This window comes from Cetorhinus maximus, chromosome 25, assembly GCF_964194155.1.
Source record: "Cetorhinus maximus chromosome 25, sCetMax3.hap1.1, whole genome shotgun sequence".
In the NCBI taxonomy this organism is placed as follows: Eukaryota; Metazoa; Chordata; class Chondrichthyes; order Lamniformes; family Cetorhinidae; genus Cetorhinus; species Cetorhinus maximus.
In genome coordinates this window covers 4,850,598-4,868,872 of record NC_135903.1, presented here as the reverse complement: position 1 = coordinate 4,868,872, position 18,275 = coordinate 4,850,598, and the positions used below count along the sequence as shown (strand labels likewise).

Below are 18,275 nucleotides of genomic sequence, written 5' to 3'. Positions count from 1 at the left end.
GTTTTTCCAGGTATTTTTGTTTTTGTTTTGGATTTCCAGCATCCGCAGTTTTTTGCTTTTATCTTAATCAGATCACCTTAAGTCTACGTTTCTGTAAAGCCTGGAGTTCCAAATGTCTTGCTTTACTTAAGATGCTTTATAGTTGGAATTGGTCTGGCAGCCCAGTATCCACTCAGCATGTGAGGAGACCAAAACTGGACATAGTATTCGAAGTGAAGTCTGAGCAAGGTCTTTGTACAAAGACAAAATAGTATGCATTGTCTTATAATCAATTGTCCTGTGAAATCACCTCAACACAGCATTCGCTTTGACTATTGCTTCAAGGCATTGTTCATATGCCTTTAGGGATGTATGCACTTGAATACCCAGATCGCTTTCTTTTATTTACTTCAATGCTTTTCCCTCAAGGGTGTACGTCTGTTGAGCATTCGTTCTGCCTGAATTCAAACACTGCACTTTTCCAAATTAGACATTATTTACCAGTCGTGAGGTCAATCTCCCAACACATTGAGTATCCTCTACAGTCCTAACACTTGCACAGATCCTGGGATCAGGCTCTGGAAATTTCCAGATGCTGCCCTCAAACGCCTACATCTAGATCATAAAAAACAATGATCCCAACACCAATCTTTGTAGGACACCACTAGTGACCGGGCTCCAAACAGATCCAAACTCATCTATAATTGTGATTTGCTCACATCCATTCAGTCAGATCCCAATCAAGCTCAATATATTACCACTAATACTAGTGGCTTCAATCATGTAGAGAAGCCTCTTGTGTGGTTTCCTTTCAGGTACGATGCCTAAAAGGGTGGAAGAAGTAGATTCAGTAACCTTTGAAAGGGCATTGGACAAATGCTTGAACAGGAAAAATTTGCATAGCTATTGGGAAAGAGTAGGTAAATTGGATTAATTGGATAGTTTACCAAGACAAGATGGGTTGAATGGCCTCTTTCCAGCTGATTCTATGATGTGGACAGCAATGCGTGTGTTGGAATGATGTCAATGAGAATAATTGCATTAAGATGAACATAAACTGCAAAAGTGGAGCTTATTTACTTTCTGAAACAGAAAATGCTGAAAAAACTCAGGTCTGGCAGCATCTGTGGAGAGAGAAACAGGGTTAACATTTCGAGTCCATATGACCCTTCTTCAGAGCAGAATTTACTTTCTTATTGTCTGTCAGCCAAGAGGCGATGAATCTGAATCTGCACTGTGCCCGAACCCTACATCCATGCACGTGGACTATCAGAAGAGGTTGATGGATAGCAATCTGGAGCAAGAATCCTGGTTGATTTTTGCCTTCTCTAACCCAGAAGTTCTTTCCCCAAATTTTAATGCCTGTATGAGGCTAAGATTAGCTAATCAGTATAGGTTGGGGATAAAATCTTGGATCTTCCTGATATTCATGCCTCCAAGTAAAACCATCAGTATTATTGGGATAAGCAACGTTATTATTAACAATATAAGTATTTAGTACAATCTGTTGCCTCCGTGTAAAGGGTGGGGATTTCCATTGATGGGTGGAGGATGATTAAATTATGTGATGTTGCAGCACCACTAGGACTGCAGTGGATTAGTGACAAGTAATACTACACCTTAGAGTACAGTAAATTCCTTTCAACTTGCACATGTCGGGAACCAAATTAAATCCTTAAATTAAAGGGAGTCTTGATTTTTTTTTAAAAAAGGTCTGGAATGTATTTCATTTTTTTTTCTGCATTTCTCAACCAGATGGATTAAAGAAGCAAGCTCCACTATGGCTTTTAAGAAGGATGCCGTTTATAGGATACTAATATATTTCGGTGTTTAGATGCCTTCACAGTCAGAAAGAATAACATGCTTACTTCAAAGAAAGATAGAAGGGATTTGTATTGATAACATGTCTATGATGACCTCAGGACAGCTCAGCGCAAGTCATTAGAGCCAATGAAGTACTTCGAAGCATGGTCACTGTTGTAGAGAAATATCACAGAGTGCAGAAGAGGCCCTTCGGCCAATCGAGTCTGCACCGACACCTGACCTACCTACCTAATCCCATTTACCAGCACTTGGCCCACAGCCTTGAATGTTATGACGTGCCAAGTGCTCATCCAGGTACATTTTAAAGGATGTGAGGCAACCCGCCTCCACCACCCTCCCAGGCAGCGCATTCCAGACCGTCACCATCCTCTGGGTGAAAATGTTTTTCCTCACATCCCCCCTAAACCTCCTGCCCCTCACCTTGAACTTATGTCCCCTTGTGACTGACCCTTCAACTAAGGGGAGCAGCTGCTCCCTATCCACCCTGTCCATGCCCCTCATAATCTTGTACACCTCGTACCTCGTACATATGGCAGCCAATTAGTGTACAGCAAGCTCCCACAAATACCAATGAGAAAATGACTGGATTTTTTTTCAGTGTTATTGGCTCAAGGTTAAATATTGGCCAGTATGCCGGGGAGAACTCTCTTGCTCCTTTTCCAATAATGTTCTTGGGATCTTTTACATCCACTAGGCTGATTAATCCCTTAAACATTTTGTCTTAGCAAACCTCACAGTTACATATCATGAAACCACATAAGATATAGTTAAGATTGTTGATTGATAATGGAGTCAAAGGGTATAGGGGGTAGGTAGGAAAGTAGAGTTAAGGTCAGTCAGATCAGCCCTGAGCATATTAAATGGCAGAGCAGGCTCAAGGGGCCAAACAGACCCCAGCTTCTAATTTGTATGTTCATATATCGAAACACTATCCCTACACCTCTGTGTAATTAAAAATTAATCTTATGTGACTAAATACACATACCATGGCCCCCTAGCTAAATTACAGACTCAAATTTAAAAACTAATGCATCTAATTAACAGCACAATCCTATTATTACCTGATGCTCCATTTCATTTTACCATTGAATTTACCTGTTTGAATTTAGTGAGGTTCGCTGTTTGGCAAGATTTCTTCTCAGGACCTGATGGATGGATGGGTTTCATTTTTATCTGATGGGTGGGGGGGTGGCGTGGCAAGGCGGGGGGTGGCAGGAGTGTTGAGAACAGCAACAACTTGCATTTGCATAGCACCTTCTACACAGAAAACCATCACAAGACATTTCACAGAGAGAGAAAGAGACAGAGACTTTGAGAGCAGGGGATGAGCTAAGGGAGGTGGTGAAAGGCTTGGTTAAAGAAATTGGTTTTAGGGAGCTTTTGAAAGCTAGAGAGTTTAGAGAAGGAGTTGAGAGACAGCCATAAGCTAGAAGAGGTTGGGTAGGGTTGGACAATGGAGGGATTTGTGAATAACAAAGATTTGATGAGACAAAAAACTAGCATAGGTCAATGAGATGGAGGCCATAAGACATAGGAGCAGAAATTAGGCCATTCGGCCCATCGAGTCTGCTCTGCCATTCAATCATGGCTGATAAGTTTCTCAACCCCATTCTCCCGCCTTCTCCCTGTAACCTTTGATCCCCTTACCAATCAAGAACCTATCTATCTATCTCATGGGTAAGTGGCTAAGTGGTTTAAAGAGAAGGCTAACCAGATTATTCTCAGGGTAACAGGGGGTGGGCAGTAAATGTAATCTTGCCAGTGTCACCCAAATCTCAGAACAAAGTTAAAGGCCTGGGACAGGATGCAGGTAGGAATATTTTTAACACTTGAAGCCAGGAGGCTAACGAGAAAAATATTGGAAAGATTGAGTCCAGAGGTGATATAAGTGGATGAGGATTGTGTTGGTTAGTCAGGATGAGTCTGGATGAAGCAGGCAATGTTTTCAAGGTGGAATGAAGGGGTTTTGATGATGGGCAATGTGAAGGTCTTGAACTTCAGCTCTGGGCTTGCTTAACAGGATGCCAAAATTTTGCATTGCCTGGTTTAGCCTAAGCAAGCAGCCTAGGAGGCTAGGAGGAGAACGGTGCCAATGATGAGAGTGGAGCTTTTGTTGGTGACCAAAGAGAAATTGGAGGAAATTCTGGATCATTCATGACTTATTAACAGAGACAATCTGAGAGTACAGAGCTGATTGTGGGGATGAGGCCAGTGGTGGAGAGGCACAATTGGCTGTCATCAACATACATATGGAAGATGACCCTGTGCTTCCAGATGATGCTGCCAAGTGGCAGAATACAGATTGATGAAGAAGGAGCCAAGAAATGATCTTTGGGGAATTCTGGAGGTATTATCTCAGGGTCATTATTACATTGCTGTTTGTGGATGCGTGCTGTGTGCAAATTGTCTGCCACACTTCCTAAATTACAACAGTGACTACGCTTCAAAAGGACTAATTGGCTGTAATACACATTAGGCATCCTGAAACCATGAAACAGAAATGTTTCTTTTAGAGAAATGTGAATTATTGCAACTTTACATATTTTAATGAAAATCTTTCTCTCCTCTCCCCTGTCACGTTTTAGTTTCGAGATGCTGTATGCCTCAGGATTATGGTTTAGGAGATGGTTATTTCTGACAATGAAGTAAAGGGAAATGTCCTCTTTCATGAATAATTTATACTATATGATAATATAAACTGGTAGCCTGCTTTTCAATACAGCCATTTAATATCACACCACCTGTCATATGGTATTGTGTACGTCTTCAGATCAAATGTCTCACTTACTCACTTGGTCCTTGGTTACTTTATCATAACATTGCTATCACATCAAAGCATGCCCAAATAATAATCCATCGTTTATAATTATAGATGACACATTATTTTTAAAAAGCGCATACCCGAGAATGAGTTACAAATCTGTAATTCAACCACAGGTCTCAGGGTGTGTACAGAGCATTCATTATTCCATCTCAGAATTTATACTATACAGCCTCTGAATCCCTTCCTTTGCCTGTCTTGGCCTCCTTCTGTGCTGTAATGACTCTATGATTATCTTGATTTCAGACAAACAACTTTTCCCCAACCTCTATTATTCTGTTTGGACTGCACTCCTCCGTCTTGTAGTGACACCACTGTCTGTTTGTCCTATGTGTTGAGCCACATGTTTGTGTGATTCTTCATGTGCTACAGTCGTGTTACCTGCTGTTCTATTTGTTTCCATTCCAAACATATTCCTTTCCTTCAGGCATAAGCTTCCATGTACTGTATCTGTCTCCACATCAACTGGCCTCCTTTCTAATGCAAGTCATACGTGCCAAGATAAGGACCCGGCAGTCTAAACGAGCTGTTCTGAAACCAGACACAATAAAACTGGACCACGTTCCTTCGCTACAGTTTGCCATGTTCAAGTTTCAGCGCTGGACTCAAGTGGTGTGCAAATTCTTATACTTTATTCAGTTGGGCATGGGGGTTGTTGGTGGTGGGGTGGAGAGGGCGGGAGTAATCATTATCCACTCAGATCCACTCAGAAACCAGCATTTTCACAACCACTGGCGCTTTATATGCACTCGGTTAGGAGCACTCTGGTTTCCAAGTCCAAAAAGTTGTGGGTTCAAGACCCGCTCCAGGATTTGATCGAATAACCTAGGCTGGCACTTCAGTGCAGTACTAGTGACTGCTGGTTGAGTGGGAATTTCTCATGTTGAAATTCCTCCGTGACCTTGTGCCTTCCTGTTTCTGTAACCTCCTACTACCCTCTGCGAATCTGCAGTCCTCCAACTCTGGCCTCTTATTTATCCCTCACTCCTTCTGCCCCACCATGGGCACCATGTGTCTTCTCCAGCTAGCCCTCGGGTCTGGGATTCCCTCACTAAACATCTTGGCCTCTCCACTTCCTTCTCCTCCTTTGAAATTCTCCTTAAAAGCTACCTCCCTGACCAAACTTTTAGTCGCCCCTCATAATATGTCAATTTTTGTCTTATACTCCTTGAAGCATTTTAAGACATTTTCCTACATTAAAGATGCTGTAAAAGTGCTCATAGTCGTATTAGATTATGACCTTATGAATATTTAAACCCTTCCTCAGTTCTTTTCATCCTCTGCATGATATCTTCCACAATCTTTCCTAAATCGGAAATTTCCAGTGCTGTCTAATAGGCTCATGTCAATCACTGAACGTGACTACTTGTGATGATTATCTCCATTACATCCACATTGTATTTGTCAGCAGATTGATGGGTCAGGAATTCAAGTTTTGTAGCACGCTGTTGGTTGTGTTGAGGTAAACAAGCCACTCTCTCCAAACACCTGCCCCATCTTCAGTTACTGGGAAATGCAGGCAAGTATCAACTTGTTCCTTCACTTCAGTGACTAAATGGGAACAGCTGTACTTTCAATGTGCTCAGAAGAGCTCAGCACCTGGACAGCCCTTCAAAGAAATTATTGCTTTTGTTTATCAGTTAATGGGATTTTGGGTTAACATTTTTCTTTTTGCTGTTCAGGTGGGATTTGATAGAGACAGAAAACGGAGTCTTTTTTGTCTCTTTCTACCTGGTGCCAATATTCAGCACTCCTCGAAGCATGTCTTTGGCAATAATCCTGGACACTCCCTTCATTATATGTACTTCACTGAAGTCAGTATAGCTCATCCTCTGAACTGTGCCATTTAGCATGAAAGAAAGAAACAGGGGCCTGCAGAGATGTTGATGCAAGGACTGCACTGAGAAGCAATATAATCAGTCAGACAACATATTTAGCATTGGTGCAATTGGCTGTTTCTCCACCGAATTAATTTGAAGTGTGGACTGTAATGTTGCCCCCCACCCCCCTCTCAGAAACGCCACAGGGAACATGTGCCTTTGCACCCCTGCCGATATGTCACCGATTGTGTGCATTGATGGAGGAAAGCATGTCTATTTTGTGCCAGGAAGGCTGTTGTCTGACTCCGGGGAGCATTGTCATCTTGAGAACTGGAAGAGCTGTGCATAAGGATGCTACCACATGCAATCAAGGCAGTTCTACTTAGTGAGGTGATGTCTCTCTGTGACTGGAATGATCTTTACATACTGACAACGATGCCGTTGGAATTATGCAATTGTCCTCAGCTGTCCAAGGTCCAAATAAGTTGAGTAGGCCAAATGATATCTCTTTAAGAAAACTAGCTGAATATTTATCATGGGGCAGAGAGGGAATAAGATAACTTACATTAGAGCCATACACCAAAGATGTTTTGTTCCCAAACTGTGGTCCTGTTATCCCTTCTTGTCTCCTGCCCTCAGTGTCCTAATGGTGCAGAAGGGGACCATTTGGCCCATCAAGTCCTTGTTTCAGCAATGGAGGTATTGCAATTGGCTTAAGTGGCAAAAATTTCAAAATTGAGATTGAAATATTTTTGTTCGGCAAAGCTGTCAATGGTCATGGAACCAAGGTGGCTAGATGGAGCTAAAATACAGATCAGCCATGACCTGATTGAATGGGAGAACAGGTTTGAGGAGCTGAATGGCCTACTCCTGTTCCAATGTTCTCTGAGCTAGGAAAGGGGACTATTGGTCAGGGTTTGAATTCTTGGTCGCTATTCATTGACTACCATGCAGATCAGTGGTGTGAAATAAGTTGCATTTACCAGCTGACCTCAATGACGTTGTTCATTGATAAAATGGCCAAGCTTTTACCAATAGTCTTGAGTTCAAAATCTCTGTCGTTGATATGAGCACATACACAGTTAATGCATTCTCATGACATTCCTTTTGTCTGCTTTTTTAGTGCAGCCATCTGAAATAAATTAAATTCAGACAGAAATATGATTAAAAATCAGCCAGTTCCCTTGCTGTAGTTAAAATGTATTCCACAGCTAGATTTTTAAAGTTAGTGAGAAATTAATTACTGAATGCAGGCAGTAAGTTAACTAATTATTAAGTTCACCAAGTACATCCATGAATTACATTTAATAGGTTAAACTAAATGTAGTTATTACGTTGGCACAGTGGTGACACACAGCTATAAAGACTTTGAATGTCGGTAACTTGGGCATTACACCAAGTATTGAGCCACTTTGAAGCAAGAGAAACATCCTTTGGTTTGAGCACATTTGTGAAATTACAAGGTAGGTGCTTTAAACAACTTTTTCTCAATAATAACTTGGACTTTTCCTATGAATTGGCACCCAAACAAACTCCCTTCCTTCTCTCAAGTCTGGACGAATCGCAAGGCATCAAAAGAGAAAAGAAGGATGTGCAGTTTCCTCAGGACATCCTAAAGCGCTTTACAGCCAATTAAATACTTTTTGAAGTGCAGTCACTGTTTCAGTGTAGGAATTGCGGCAGCCACTTGGCCCACAGTTAGTTAGGTCCCACAAGCAGCAGCGTGATGCTGACCAGATAACCTGTTGTCGTGATGTTGGTTAAAGAGTAAGTGTTGACCAGGACACCAGGGAGAACTCCCCTGCTCTTCTTCAAAATGGTGCGATGGGACCTTTTACACCCACCTGACAGGGCAGACAGGGCGTTGGTTTAACATCTCATCCGAAAGCAGAAAATTGTACGCCAGACAATTCTCTATAGAGGTCAAAGTATCTTATATAATACTTCCACATGACGATTAATCCTTTGAAAACCGTAGGACCTCTCATTATTGTCAGTGACAGAATGAATGAATAGTCATCTTATTCTGGGAATTTGACTGATACAAAATAGCTGGAATGTATTCCTACATAACAACAAAGTGCGATCAACTTAAATACTAAATAAATCAATCTTCCTTTCCTCCTTGTTCTTTATTCCTTCCTCCCTTACCTCCATTTTTATGATGATACTTCAGAGGGAAAATATCCCCTCCCCGGCAGTAGGCCAGAAAAACCAACGGGTAAGCGTTTTAAAGGTTGATGAAGGATTCCGCAAAAGAGAATTTTTATAATATCCTTTCAATCCAGGTAAATTGCAGTACTTCCACCATGTTTAAGCTCACATTGATTGATCAATGCTCCCACACTCCTTGAGGAATATGCAAGAGCCGTTTGGGAAATTATTTACTTTGAACAATTGTTCTTTGAACTTGCCTCTCTTTCCCCACCCCACCCCCACCTGCCTCTCCACACAAAAAAAAAGCTTAATTTATTAAGAAAAGATCCCATGTTGATTAAAATTGCTACTTTGAATTTTAAATTGCTGCACTTTGGATTCTGCCAAATTAGCCCACAGCTAATCTTTCACTGGTGGTCTCCACCACCTGCTGCAAAGAGCTGTTTGAAATCTCACTCGTAAACTACGCTGTTCCTGTAAAATAGAAGGAACACTCGATCAGCAGAACACCCCCACCTTTCAGCCCTCCCATCATCTACCAGAAGGAATGAATTTTTTACACCCCTCCACCTCAGTTTAGTTTCACAATTCCTTCAATAAAAGGCCCCAAATGTCCGCATAGTATCTTGGTAGAGCTGAAAATGTGATGCATTGCTGCATTATTCATGTAATACTTCCGACAAGGAAGCAGGAGAAAGATAACAGTTAGAATGTTTTTTAAGTGCCTTACCACCCAGATTCCACAGATTATGTTTGATACCCATGCATATCTATTAATTTAACCTGGTACTGTATGCATATATATATATATATATATATATATGCCTGTATATATATTTACCCCTTGATCTCTCCAAAGGTTTGCAGACACACCCATCATTCTTGGGGTGTTCACGGTTACCGATGCTACATTTTGTGTCACTTTAAAAGGTTAAACACAAAAGAAAATTCCAATATACGGAGAAACATTCACCAAAAACACCTTTAATGGACTCTTAAAGGAAAGTATTTTTAAAAAGCTAAGAACAGTTAGTCTCAAATTGACCACGGGAGATGGTGCAATCTTAAAAGGACACGCTGAGTTGCATACAGCTACTATACAGCAGCATAGTAATACATGGTGTGTTATGTGGCATAATGGTCTTGTCCCTTTAAAACAGTGAAACCTCTGACCCATTGTGAACAGCTCCACTCACATATAGAAAATCGGCATCAATTACATGTCTGTCATTCTGCATACATCACGTCCTGTCACACTTTAGATGTCGCTTTCTATCACACCTCAAACACCGCCTTTTGTCACACTTCAGATGTTACCTCCTATTGCAGATGAAAAGCAACCTTTAAACTAAACAGAAAGGGATTTACAAGCAGCTGGGAATTATCTGAAGCAACCCGTACTCCACAGTGAGCGCTTAAAGGAACAGGCCATTTTACAGCTCGGCTCCGTGTTAGCAGCTAAGGGTCACGAGTGTGCTCAGTGTTATCTGTGAGCAATGCCAAAGGAGGTCCGCAATCTTCTAAATAAGGCAGAGAGTCACCAATAAAACATGTGTTAAATGCTTTCCTGACTTAACTAAGAGCTATTCCAGGATTTTACTGTCAATAGAAATGATGAGACTGGCGTTTAATTGATTGGATCCAACAAAGATGACTCTGTGCGGTTGGTGCATTTATTTTTGCATGGTTTGCCATTTTAAAAGTATTTCATGTCTACCAATTGGCTACAAAAAAAGAGAATAGATTTGGAAAATATATTTTATTTGGTAACTTTAGCCGCTAGATTTGTAGACTTTGCATTTTACTTGAACAAAGATACTGAATGATGTGGATGTTATTGACGTGGGCCTACATCAAGTGTTCCATTTGATGTTCCATCAACATATATGGCACTGCAGCACAAGGAGATTCCCAAGGGCATCCTCCATGTGCATTTGTTCATCTCAATGGCTTGATCATGTGTTTTATTTCTATTTCCCTTCCCTTGCACAGTGTTAGTAAAGAGCTGTTCATAAGAAGACTGTCACAGGTGTGAAAACCTCTTTATTTTATGCTGTTGATACTAAGCTATTACTGTTAAGATAGCATCAGGTATTATTCTAAGAACTGCATCTCAAGAGTAGAGGTTTTTGATTTTCAGATATGTTGTTTGTTAATTGTTTTCAGCCACTGCAATACTGTACTTGTACGTGGTTACTTCCGTGGTTGTTAACTATCAGAAAGAAAGACTTGCATTTAAGTAGCGCCTTTCCCAATCTCAGGACATCCCAAAGCACTTCACAGCCAGTGAAGTGCTTTTGAAGTGTAGTCACTGTTGTAATGTAGAAAACAAAACAGCCAATCAGTGCACAGTAAGCTCACAAACAGCAATGAGATAATGACTAGATGATCTTTTTAATGGTTTTGATCGAGGGACAAATATCTTATACCCTGAGGAGAACTCCCCCGATCTGCTTCAAAACAGTGCAATGGGTTCTTTTAACCCATCTGAGCGGGCATATGCCTCTTAGCTTAACGCCTCTTTTGAAAGGTGGCACTTCTGACAGTGCAGCACCCCTTCAGTACTGCACGGAAGTGTCAGTCTGAATTATTTGCCCAAGTCCCTGGAGTGGACCTGAAGCCTCCAACCTACTGGCTCATAGGGGAGACGGCAATCAACTAAACCACAGCTGACACCTTGTTGTTCACTGGTGCATCTTAATGAGTGAAGTTTACACGTAAATTTTTACAAAAATCATTGCTTGTTAATGATAAATTGTCCCATTATTTAAAAAGCTAGCTAATTAAAATCTACTATCTATTGATCAAAACATGCTTTTTAAATCAGTGGAGTGGATGAGCCTGTCAAAAAAACAATATGTTAAGGGAAACTTTAACTTGCTGTTTTATAGTCAATGAATTGCCAGCATAGGCACAATGGGCCAAATGGCCTTCTGTGCAGTACCACTCTATGATTCTATGAATGCCAATCCAAATTCTTAATTCTCTTCTCTGGGGTATTTCCTGCCGTAGGGACATTTTTGCCCTAACATCATTTACTGCCCTATAAATGTACACCAGATGCAATTTCTTTCTACTTGGCTATATGAATGAATCTGAATCCAAGTGAGTGAGATTTGATGGGCCTGCTGCTCCCTGCACAGACCTGTCGAATTAAATTTGTGCTAGAGCGTGGAGTTCTAAAAGGGTGAGTTGAGGATTTTTTTTTCTCCCAGTGCTGTATACAGAGGATCAGGTTCTAGCCAATGCCAGTAGGCGCTTGGCAAAAAGAGTAAGTAAAATCACTGTGATAAATTTCTAGCACAGAAGAAAAGATACAGAGGGAGAAGATGCAAAAAAAACATTTGCAAGGTTGGTACTAAAACTGAGCGGGTTCAGCAATCTGGAAAGGCTGAATAGCCTGGAGCACCTCTCTCTCGAAAAGAGGAGACTGAGCTGTGACCTGATAAAGGTCTTCAGAACGATGAAGGGATTCGATAGGGTAGACGTAAAGATGTTATGACAGGTGGGGTAATCCAAAACTAGGCGCCAAAAATATCAGATAGTCATGAATAAATCCAATAAAGAATTCAGGAGGAACAGCTTCACTCAGAGAGTGGTGAGAATGCGGATCCCACTAGCACATGGAGTAGCTGAGTATATTATAGACACATTTACCAGGAATCTAGATAAGCATGAGAGGAAAATGGATGCAAAGGCACGTTGATCAGGTGAGATGAAGTAAATAGAGTGCTATAATATCGTGCGGACTGTAAACACTGGCCTGATTCTATGCCGTAAATTCTGTGCAAAATATTAATTTAGAAATACCTACAAGAGCAGCATTAGGGAGTAAAACAATCAGTCTCAGTATCCCCGTGTGAGGGAGCAGAAAATAACCTGCTAGGTTCCCATTCTTGATTACCTATGCTAGTACATGGATGGGCATCTGGTGAGGACAGGACCAGCTGGGTTGTGATCTGTCCCATGGTCCAATACATCTCTGGTGCTCACTGGGCCATGGATGTCCAACATTCTGTTTGTTGACAACATGCAGTCATGAGCTGGCAGTTCTGTCTATTTGCGTTCCTATTTCCTATTCCCTGGTTTGCTGGGAATTTTAGAAAGGGCTGTCCTTGGTGCTATTACCTCATAAGTTCATAAGAAATAGGAGAATGATATTCACCCCCTTGAGCCTGCTCCGCCATTCAATAAGGTTATGGCTGAACTGATTGTGGCTTTAACTCCACTTTCCTGCCTGCACCCCCCCCCGCCCAGTAACCCTTGACTCCTTGTGGATCAAAAATCTGTCTAACTTTGCCTTGAATATATTTAATATATTCACCTCAATGGCGGATAAACCTTCAATCAGAAACCTAAGGTCTGTTGGTATCAGCAGTGGAAACACGGATCTTAAATTCATGTATATTCGCTCCTAAGACTCAATGTCACACAGCCGAATGGCTCACAAAGTAAAAGACACTTGAATAGACATGTTGGCTTTGCACATAGAGAATGTCCCCTTGGCAAAGGTATCAGAGGGTGACAAGTGGAGTCTTATATAAGTGCGGGAATCGGAAGAGAAAGAATACAAAGTTCAAATGGCCTTCACCCTCTCTCAAAACTCTTAATGAACTAATTTGGGGGAGTATATAATCATGAGGGGAGAGAGGGGCATGTAGTCAGTCAGTCGGAAAAAGGAGGTTCTGAATTGGTGTGACATGAGGCATGAGTTGTGAACCAGGAAGAAGACGCAACGCAGAACTCAGAGCCAGCTCAGGGAGAGAGGGATATGCAAGCAGGAAGATAGGATAATCTGACCAACTGAGATCAAATATCCTCTGGTTTTTTTTCTCTTCCTTTCTTCAAATATCTCGTCTCCCCTGAAGACACTGAATCATAAGCGGTTTCCGTTCCAGAGGTTTCTTTCAGTTCCAGAGGTGTCAACGTCCCTTTGGAACCTCAATCCAGTGGCCTTCCTTCATCTGGAAGGCCACCAGGTGACTGCTGTTGCACCATGGCATTGAGCTGGAGTCTGTACCCATCTAATATCCACGCATCCAGCAAGGGTCGCTGGCCAATAGTCTGGAGTGGGAAGGTTTATTTTCTTCACTCTCTGAAGCCCAGGTACACTGCGGCCATCTGCAACCACCTTTCACTGGCCTAAGATTAGCATATTAAGTGCTCGGTGCAAAGATTGTGCCTGGGATCTTCCTGGTCTTTGCTGCTCAGTATTACATCAGAAAGTCCACTAAAACATCAAAACTTTTCCCTGCTTCCTGAAGAAAATGTAATGCAATTTGTTCACGTCCTTACTCTGTGTTTTATTTACCACTGCACCCAGTGGAGTTTAAAAATAATTTATTGGCTACTACAGCTGTGAAAGATTGAATATTCAAGACCTGTGATATGCAGTATTCACACCAAGACTGATAACTATCCTGATAATGAAGGGTTAACCAGACTGAAGCAACTTACTCTTCGTGTCAGTCACTTGAGTTTACCATTTGAAGTGATGAACAGTAATGTGATCAAGAATGATTAACATTTGTTTAAATTTAGCCTCCACCCCGTTTTGATATTTTTACACTGGTGCTTATGTGCCTGTGTTTGTGCCGGACTGTTTAACGAGCCAGTAACGCGTGTTTGATGCAGGACACGTTAGCAGTGAAAGGGCTGAGATAGCAATTTGTCAAATTAAAACTAAGTATGTTTTGCTGATTTTCTTGGGCTGGTTGGGTGGGGGGTGGGGGGTGGTGGGGGGAGGAGGAGGTTCGGATGGTGTAGAGAAATGGCTGGAAAAGAAAATAACTTCTCCTGCTAATCATAAGACCGTTATCAATTATTTAGATTGAGGGGCTGAGCATATCCCTTCTTGCCATCTCCCAGCCTAACCCCATTCCCATAATAGCATGGCCAGACAGCAAGTGGTGTGGATTGACTTCATGTAACCCATGTCAATGCAACTTACTTTGAGAGTGTGCAGAAGCCCGTAGGACCTATTAGATTGTGCTACTTCCAATTGCAGTATGATTTACGTTCTTACCGTCATCCTCTCGGTGCTGCTGTCCTGAAAGTGCTGACAGATGTTGGGGATTTTTCGAAGAATATTGGATCCTCCAGTGACTTGTTCAAGTGACCATTCTTCACGTTGGGACCAGATGGGTCATCATTCACCCGCTGGGGGAACATGACCCCAGAACTGAAGCTTATCGTTGTTCAATGTTAATCTTTTTTTTTAACGGTGAGTTGTTATGATCTAGAACGCACTGCCTCAGAGGGTAGTGGAAGCAGATGCAACAGTCACTTCCTTAGGGGAATTGGATATATATTTGGAAAGGAAAAAAAATAGCAGGGCTATGGGGAGTGCAACTAATTGGATAGCTCTCAAAGAGCCAGCACAGGCATGAAGGGCCAAATGGCCTCCTTATGTCCTGTAAGATTCTATGATTGTGCACACATTTCCAGTGAAAGTCATTAGATCATAATCAGGAACAGGAATCCTGGCTGATTTATAATCCTGGGATATAGGGACTATTGTAACCTCCAGCTGACATCACCTAAAGATTTGATTTAGGATTTCCCCAAGCAATCTGAGCAATCTCAAAAAAATATATCTGAAGAATTGCGCTGACTTGACAGGAGCTTGTTATAAGTAGGAACCAGAGGCTTAATAGTTTAATGCTGTACCAACTCTGTGCTACGTGTTGTGGAATCACATGGGTCTCTGAAATTCCCCACGTGGTGAGTTCCCATTCTTAACCTGGTCCTCGGGAGAAAAGGTCAGGGAGATGCTAATAGGGCAAAAGTGTCAAGTGAAAGTTAAGCACTAACCCTGGGAGGGTTGAAAAGTTGGTGTGCGTTTCACCCTGAGATTCTCACCGTCCCTCCTAGTAGTCAGTCACAAGGCAGCATTACCCCGGGAAGAGATCCAATCCTGTACAACAGTGACCACGCTTCAAAAAGCGTTGGCTGCAAAGGATTGATTTTGGCACACTCTGCGGCCGTGAAAAGCACTATATAAATGCAAATCTTTCTTAACTGCCCGATTCAAGCACAGAATGATATATGGCACTGGGAGGGAGCTGAGAAAAGGGAGAAAATAACCAGAAGATGGAAGGATTTAAAGGGTTAAGTTGAGAGGAACTTTGAAAGTCAAACATTTGAATCTCCGGAAATTCCCTTTCCATTATTTTCAAGGTTTGGAATTAATTTCGCTGAATGTCTAGCACCTTGTCTGATTACTGCTCTGTTGTTTTTGCTTCTGCTCCCCAGTTCTCCCTCTCACCTACTAGTATCAGCTTGCAGACTGCCATGGAAATTCCTGTTTTGCTTCAAACAGTCAATGGGAGTGAACTGCCCTCCAGCACTATGTTCGCCTTCATTTGAAACAAACAGCCTCGGTGATGAGGTAGAGCCCCACCCAGAAGACACAGGCGTTCAGACTCGCTGAAAACCATTCAGCTCCGATCAGTATTCAAAAACGATGACAGGGATGAAGCAGATAGAAAAATTCCTGAAGAAACAAACCTCGACCCTGACCAGAAGCCGCGTGGACAAGGATGGCTTTTTCCCGGGGACGCTGAAGCGGCGGCCGAGCGCGTCCAAAATACTTCCATTTTTAAAGGATACAGTGTCCGGGAGTGACAGCCCCAGCCCCAAGGATGAGTTTAGCCCAGACATTGCTTGCCTGGAGAGTAAATGGACAGACACAGAGGATGACTTGACCAGTCCCTCCCTGTCGTCAGGAGAAATCAGCCCCAATGGGTCCACGCTCAGCAGTAAGTTGTGGCATCTCTCCGACACCCCAGAGAACATCGTGGAGCATGTGCTGGAGGGACTGGTGGAGACTTCAAAGAACAGCGTGGATGCAGGTAAGTGTAAGAACATTGTCAATATCTAAGACTGAAGGAAGCAGCACCTATGCCACTTGGACAGGAATATATGTAACTGTCAAACACTGTGGTGGAGGTGCCCGTTCATGATGAGCACTGATTGAGCAGAGTTAAAAAAGCCAATTTGATCAAATTTTGAGTAGATCAGATTTTAAAACCTGGATTCAGGTCAATTTCCACAAGTACGGCGCCACTTTCTCTGGCTCTGTGCCAAAGATTGTGAACGCACGCTTAAAGCTTAGGCAGGATAAGAGCAAAACATGACTAGTGCTTCAAGCTCCATTTGGGTTTCCAAAATGTCATTCTAGTTCTGAACCCAAATGACTTTGTGGTCTCCTTTGAAAGAAATCTTGTAATTGGATAATGGCTGGGTCTACAATCCTATGTAAACAGGATGTGGCTCTCCATTAAACATGAGTGCTGAACCTGAGACTTCTAAAGTGACAAAATGCTAATTTACCCCCAAAAGATTGAGTGAATTTAAATTAAATGCATCAGTTTCTTTCAAAATAGTGAGCAGGAAGACGTAATGTTCCTGTAAATTCTGCAATGTTGTTTTTATTGTCCAGTCATAAAGTTTGCTTGTATTATGGCAGCTGTTGATCACTCTAAAGAGCTAATTGCTGTTTTTCTTCAGGGAGAGGGAGTTGGGTTTGTTGGCTTTTGTGCTTTGCATGTTTCTATTATTGGTTCTCTAGTGGGTCGGTGAGTAGTTGTCTGTTTTTCCCAGCAGTCTGGCAATGGGCATTCACTTGGATCAAGCCCGGCAGCCATGTTGGATGTGATTTCTTGGTAATAGAAAAACAATTGGAGGTGATTTAACCTGGAGGAGCGCGTGGGTTTGGGTGTGGGCAGTGAGGGGTGCAAAAATATTAGCACACCGGGAACTGGCTCTGACAGTTTAACTGGAGTGCATGAGGCTGCGTCCATGTGAACCACTCGGGAGAAGCAGGTTGCCTATTACATACCCCCACCGTCAACATACTGGGGTTACCGTTGACCAGAAACTTAACTGGACCAACTGTATAAATAATGTGGCTGCAAGAGCAGGTCAAATGCTGCATATTCGGCAGTGAGTTACTCTACCCCTGACTTCCCAAGGCCTGGCCACTATCAACAAGGCACAAGTCAGGAGTGTGATGGAATAATCCCCACTTGCCTGGATGAGTGCAGCTCCAACAACACTCAAGAAGCTCGACACCATCCAGGACAAAGCAGCCCCACTTGATTGGCACCATATCCACCACCCTAAATATTGACTCCTGCCACCTCAGTGGCAGCAGTGCATACCATCTACAAGATGCACTGCAGCAACTCGCCAAGGCTGCTCTGACAGCAGCTTCCAAACCCACGACCTCTACCTCCAAGAAGGACAAAGGCAGCAGACGCGTGGGAACACCACCAACTGCAAGTTATGCACCATCCTGACTTGGAACGATATCATCGTTCCTTCACTGTTGCTCGGTCAAACTCCTGAAACTCCCTCACTTACAGCGTTGGTGCATGTACCTACACCACATGGACTACAGCATTTCAAGAAGGTGGCTTACCACCACCACCTTGAGGGCAATTAGGAGTTGGTAATAAATTCTGGCCTAACTAGCGATACCCACACACTGTGAACGAATTAAAAAAACCTGCTAATTGTTGAATTGGAAAGATATTTCAACCCATTAAATTTAATGGTGCGTCTTCAGGTTCACTAGGTCTCCTGAAACTTGCCAGTGAAAACGCGGAGAGAACACAGATCATAAGATCATGATAAATAGGAGCAGAAATAGATGATTGGGCCCATTGATC

At 42.4% G+C, this 18,275-nt stretch overlaps 1 protein-coding gene across 2 annotated transcripts in view; it reads left to right on the top strand.

Moving 5' to 3' along the window:
- rapgefl1 (Rap guanine nucleotide exchange factor (GEF)-like 1) overlaps window positions 1-18,275 on the top strand; it is a 79,921-nt gene that overhangs the window by 8,521 nt on the left and 53,125 nt on the right. The window contains exons 1-2 of one of the 2 annotated variants that reach the window (XM_078529320.1): window positions 8,710-8,732; window positions 15,856-16,454. In XM_078529320.1, the coding sequence (XP_078385446.1) occupies window positions 16,067-16,454 (388 nt within the window). In that variant the 5' untranslated portion in view covers window positions 8,710-8,732; window positions 15,856-16,066. Of the gene's footprint in view, window positions 1-8,709; window positions 8,733-15,855; window positions 16,455-18,275 lie in introns of those variants that run through there. The other variant, XM_078529319.1, reaches the window with a different exon arrangement.